This window comes from the organism of the source record quoted next, unplaced genomic scaffold, assembly GCF_019419815.1.
Source record: "Pyrus x bretschneideri cultivar Hongxiangsu unplaced genomic scaffold, Pyrus_bretschneideri_v1 Contig40, whole genome shotgun sequence".
NCBI classification, from domain to species: Eukaryota; Viridiplantae; Streptophyta; class Magnoliopsida; order Rosales; family Rosaceae; genus Pyrus; species Pyrus x bretschneideri.
The window spans coordinates 135,082-141,271 of NW_025999724.1; the positions used below are offsets into that span (position 1 = coordinate 135,082).

General features: G+C 38.6%; 1 protein-coding gene across 1 annotated transcript; it reads right to left on the reverse strand.

Moving 5' to 3' along the window:
- Positions 1 to 1,402: 1,402 nt before the first annotated feature.
- Positions 1,403 to 4,801, reverse strand: LOC103934081 (probable LRR receptor-like serine/threonine-protein kinase At3g47570). The gene is made up of 2 exons (XM_048566216.1): positions 2,013 to 4,801; positions 1,403 to 1,912 (listed from the first exon to the last, which is right to left on the reverse strand). Exons 1-2 carry the CDS (start codon positions 4,705 to 4,707, stop codon positions 1,512 to 1,514), a joined length of 3,096 nt encoding a protein of 1,031 aa, XP_048422173.1. The 5' UTR covers positions 4,708 to 4,801; the 3' UTR covers positions 1,403 to 1,511.
- Between the last annotated feature and the right edge of the window lie 1,389 nt (positions 4,802 to 6,190).

Here is a 6,190-nt window from a genome sequence, read left to right on the forward strand (position 1 = left end):
AGAAATCTACGTCACTAGACTTTGCAATTTGCTTGGGTGGGTCAAGTATCAATTGTATTTTTCAAGTGAACCACATACATTGTCAACCTAGAGCAGTGATAATGTGTGGAAGAAATCTACGCCACTAGACGCCACTAGACTTTGCAATTTGCTTGGGTGGGTCAAGTATCAATTGTATTTTTCAAGTGAACCACATACATTGTCAACCTAGAGCAGTGATAATGTGTGGAAGAAATCTACGCCACTAGACTTTGCAATTTGCTTGGGTGGGTCAAGTATCAATTGTATTTTTCAAGTGAACCACATACATTGTCAACCTAGAGCAGTGATAATGTGCACTCTTTCTTTGATATGTGGGTCCATATTCATAGTATAGAAATGTATTCATTTTCTCTGCATTGACTAGACTTACGATACTATCGGTTGAAGGATTATTAGTTTTTATCATGTTGTGCCTTTGTCTATGTGGAACCGAGATTTCATATTACAACGTCACTAGAATACAAACCATAGTTGAACATAATAAAATAAACAAGAAATAAAGACACCGAAAAATTTATGAGTTTCGTCAAAATCCTGCCTACATCCCCAGAGAGATATTGCTCTTTACTATGAGAATAATAATAAGCACATGATACACTTGAGTTAAATCAACATAAATCAAAACGAAACCCTTGTACACCATCTCACAGTATTTCACAAGAGCTCACCCAACCCCAAGATGCCACTCTTTCCTCTCTGATTTTCTCTCCTCCGTGTTCCCCTTCGGATGCTTACCAAATGCACAAATATTGCATCTAGTTAAATGCATACACCAGCAACCCATTAAACTGACACCAACAACTAAGACCAATTGGTCTTTAGTTCACACGCCAAATTCAAACTCTTGGCTGTACGTAGTCTACAGCGTGCAATCCTTGAACGAAGACTACCACGCCACAACCGAAAACAAACACATGGTCTTCAATTGTTGTCGTCAACACATGACCCATAATTAATCACAACAATTAAGTCTTTACAAATGAGTTTGTTTTGGCATAAAAACCCTCTTTCAGCTTTCACCGTCAAGTTCGGGATAAAATCTATGAAACGACCACTATTAGTTTTGTATCTAGTTATAGTTTCAACTGCGGAAGTAATAAACTACAAGGCAAAGGAACTTAGAAAAGACCTTGCAGGTGTCAAGACCAAATGGGTTTGCTCTAGAACATACAAGTTTTCCTTTAAAAAATGAAATCGATAATATACAAATTATGAAATCTTGGCATACGAATCTGATACTCATTCCACATTCTGATAATATATACCACATGAAGTACAAGCTTGAATTCACCCTACGCCAAATGCATCTAAGTATAACTCAATGGTACGAAATAGTAAATGGACTGAAGTCTGTCAGACAAGTTATAAACTATACTGTTTTTATTGATCAAGCAAATCGGAGAACTTCGACTTCCACATAAGGAAACAAGATTATTACGTACATGCCAATACTTAACAGTATGCTTATTCTAATCCAACATTTTATCTGCTCGAAGTTTGTTTCTGATCCGACACATCTCAGCCATAGCATCAATGATGTTCGACCTTTCCCCAGGCATGTCTGCGGAGCATGCAACACCAACTCCTAAGACTGAAATCAAGCTCTCTTCAAATTTCATGCGAATTGTTGTGCTAGCCTCAGTTAGATGCTGATTTTCACTCATCTCCCCTTCCCCTTTTTCTTGAATAAGAATCGGATCCACAATATCTAACACCTGCTCAGGCAGTGCTACCTTGACAAAGTTGTGAAGATTTGAAGATCCTTGAAACATGTCGCCGGTTGGCCTTTTTCCCGTAAACATTTCCAGCAGGAGGATGCCGTAACTATACACGTCACCTTGTGGCCACACTTCATGCCCCATACCATACTCTACATTTGTACAAATGTTTTTATTTTAATACGTTAAAAAAAAAATCTAAATTATAGATGAATACTGAAAAAAAGTGAAAAGAAAGTGAGTATGTTTTACCAGGAGGAGTATAACCGATTGTTCCTTTAACTCCGATGGAGCTTGACTGATTACCAAAACCATCTTCAAGAGTTCTTGGAAGGAATCTCGCCAACCCAAAGTCACCTACATGTCCAATCATATCATTGTCGAGAAGAACATTGCTGGGTTTGAGGTCACAATGAACTATTGGCACTCGACACAGATGATGGAGATAATCCAATGCCATTGCAACATCTATCGCAATGTTCAACCTCTGCGAAAGAGTTAAGCTCCTTGGCCTCTGATCCGTATCAATACTTGTCTGAGCTGGATGCAACCATTCCTCTAAGCTCCCATTCACCATGAACTCGTAAATTAAGGCCTTGAAATCAGAACCACGATAGTCGAATCCGGAGCATGCAGAAAGTACCTTCACAAGATTACGGTGTCTAATATTTTTCAGAGCATCACACTCAGCAATGAAACTTTTGGAAGCTCCGTGTCGAGCGAGGTTGAGTACCTTGATAGCAATTGTTGTTTCACCTTGATCAAGTAATCCTTTATAAACTGACCCAAAACTTCCCATACCAATCAAATTGGCAGAAGAGAATCCATCAGTAGCTTTAAGAAGACTTTGGTAAGACACCTTAGGAAATTTTTCAGAATCACTCGAAGGATCCTCCTTTTTTTTACCCCGGAAGCAACAAAGGTACAAAATGGCAAATGAAAACAAGGCTCCAGAAAGCCCACAAAGGAGAGATATTACCAGTTTCAAGGTTAGGCTCAATCCCCTTTTGCTGGAATGTCGAAATTCGCATTTTGGCAATTGAAACTCCGGTATGCCCCCACAGAGCTTTGTATTCCCTTGGACTGATGTGGCATTTGCATTCCGAAAAACTCCTTCGATAGGTACTGCTCCCTCTAAATTGTTATAAGACAGATTCAAGGATTGCAGAAATGTAAAATTCTCCAAGAATTTCGGAATTGTCCCTGACAAGTTGTTGTGAGCGAGAGATAAGGTTTCAATACCTCTTAGTGAGCTCAAATTTGATGGAATTGTCCCTTGGAAGAAATTTTCTTGCAAGTCAAGATACTGTATGGTTTTACAACTTCCAAGACTTGGAGGAATTTCACCAGACAACAGGTTTCCAGAAACATCAAAATGCTCTAGATTTATCAATTGTCCGACTTCCATGGGAAGAAAGCCAGTTAAATGATTTCGAGATAAATCCAAATGAACATATGAAGATGACGAGCGAATTAGTTCGGATGATATGATACCAGTGAAATTGTTACCACCAAGAGTTAAGTTCATCAAATGGGGGCACTCAGCTAAAGTTGAAGGGATGGTGCCCTGGAGGTTTTTATGGTCTAGATGCAGATGAGTTAATTGACTTAAATTTCCAAAAGATGATGGAACATTCCCAGAGAGCGAGTTGTTTCGCATATATACTTCATATAATTTGGAAAGCCTTCCTATTGCAGGGGGGATGAGACCTGAAAACTGGTTGTCAGACAGCGATATGGCTTCCAGGTTATGCAGATTTTCCATCGCATTTGGGATAGTACCAAACATACTATTATCGTCTGCAGTGAAAAATAGAAGTGAAGAAGACAGGTTGGCTAAGCATTGAGGCAACGTACCCCCAAAGTTGTTTGAATCAATTTGCAAGCATTGTAAACCAGTGGCATTAGTCAAATCGCAAAGAAAGCTCAAATCATCACCAGTTCCCCCACTTCCAAGATCGTTCAAATTACTAATAAACCGCCCAAGCTTGTGTAAGTTTTTCAAAGAGGGGACTTCTCCGTGCAGTTGGTTTTCGCCTATTTGTAGGGTAATCAGATTTGAGGCATTAGATATTGAAACATGTATAGTTCCACTAAACTGGTTATCCTCGATGGCAAAAAATTGGAGTCTTGGACAGGAAATGCCCAAGTTTGAAGGAAAAGTGCCTTGGAGGTTATTAGATCCCACAGCAAAGGTTTCAAGAGAAGAGACATTGAAAATTGAGGGAGGGATCGTACCAAACAAGTAATTTCCATCCAATGCAAGAAAATAAAAATTGGTCAGTCGACCAAAGATATCTGGAATTATGCCACCTAAATTATTTGTAGTTGCAACAAATGCTTCAAGAGATGATATGTTGCTAAAAGAGTAAGGGATACTTCCTGTATGGTGGTTGTATTCAATATCGAAATGTTTTAGCTTTGACAAGGTGCCAAGCTCCTTAGGGATACTACCTTCTAACAAATTGCCGCCAATATGTATGTAGTTGAGTTCAGAGCAACCTGATAAATTAGCGGGAATTTCCCCACTCAGTGAATTATTCTGCAATCCCAAAAGTTGCAGCCTGTGCAAACGGCCAATTTCTGGAGGGATTTCATGGCTGAAGCTGTTGTTTTTGAGATTAAACACTCTGAGGAAACTCAAATTTCCAACATGTGGTGATATGGAGCCTCCAAGCTTCAAGGACCTCAGTGTCAACATTGTGATCCTCTTGTGGCGGCGACCACAGGTAACACCGTGCCATTGGCAAAAGTGGATTGTTTCGTTCCACGAACTCATGACTCCAAAAGGGTCTATAGTTATCCTAGCCTTGAATTCAAGCAACGCCAGTTTATCTGTCTCGTTCGATCCGGCGAGGGCCAAACTAAGACATGAGTTAAGAATAAAGGCATGCATGCACAAATATGAGAAGAAGAGAAGTGGTGATATGAACTTGTAATTCCCCATGGTATCAGTTTTGTGTGAAACTTTGGTTTGGGTAAGCTGCGGTAGTCTAGCAGCTTGAGTAGAACCCAATTTATAAGAATTCTTGTGGCGTAAATATAGGGAGGCGATTCACCCTGTATTTATAACCATTGAATTGAATAAATCAAACGAAAACAGTATATATGATTAAACAAGGTGTGTGTAAGGCTAAAAAGAGTGCCTAAATATATATAGACTACTGGCTAAGAAAGCATTAATTGAATTCCTAGACTAAAAGAGTTCACTAGTGTAGAGCTAAGATGGATCTCACATCTATCATTATCCTAACATTTTTCTTCGCCCTCTTTCTGACTGCAGAATATTGCGCATTAGTGGGGCATAGATTTGTAGGGAAATCGTCTTTATTTAGATGGTGTGACATGTTATATGTCACGTATGAACTCTTTCATTGATATGTGGTCCAAATTGATAGTACTTCAATAAAACATTACTTGTCTATTCATTCTATTTAAATGAATTTGTTTTGGCATAAGAACTCTCTTTCAACTTTCGCCGTCCTGTTTCGGAAGAAATCTAACACACACTCTACTAGTTTTGTATCTAGTTCTAGTTTCAGCTGTGGAAGAAATCTACGCCACTAGACTTTGCAATTTGCATGGGTGGGTCAAGTATCAATTGCCATTTTTAAAGTGAACCACAATTGGCCAAGCAGTTTTGGAAAAGAATCTTGTGCATAGTTTTGTATCTTAGTTCCAACTTACAAAAGTTGGAAACTTTGCTATTGTTTGTAATCATCCAGCACAACGCATGGTGAAAAACGAATTTGGCTTCTCTCCATATCTAGTCTATCCTAATCTTTACCTATTCTTATACTAAGATCAAGCCAACATCGGTAAAATAAAATCCGATAGCCCTTGATCACTGTGGTTAAAGAACTCAGCACGCTCTTTGTCTAAGTTCTAACCTACAAGGAAAAGGAACATAAAGTAAGCCTTCTGTATCATGGTTTTCCCCCATCCTTTGAATCTAATCCTGATGTTCTGATATTTCATAGATAAGACCCTACAGGAGTCAAGACCAAATGGGTTTGCTCTAGAACATACAAGTTTTCCTTTCTAAAAAGAAATCAATAAGAGCCAAAATTATCAAAATCTTACATGAGAATCTGATATGCGTTCCAGAATCTAATAACATATACTGCAAGAAGAACAAGCTTGAATTCACCCTATGTCAAATTCGTTTTGCTTTTGGATTCCAGTTACAACAATTTTTCCATGTTCCAAGCGTAAGCAAAAACAGAATGAATCGGGATTGAAGAAACCTAACTATCGTATGGAGAACCTAATAGCATCATCATTTAGAGTTCCAATGGCTGCACTATGCCCGGTTTTACCTCTTTTCCTTTCTTAATTTCAGAGTTTGTCACCCCAAATAATTGCTTTTAAGAGGAAAAAAATTTATAAACTACTATGAAGTAACCATAGCATGTACATAAATGGTTGAG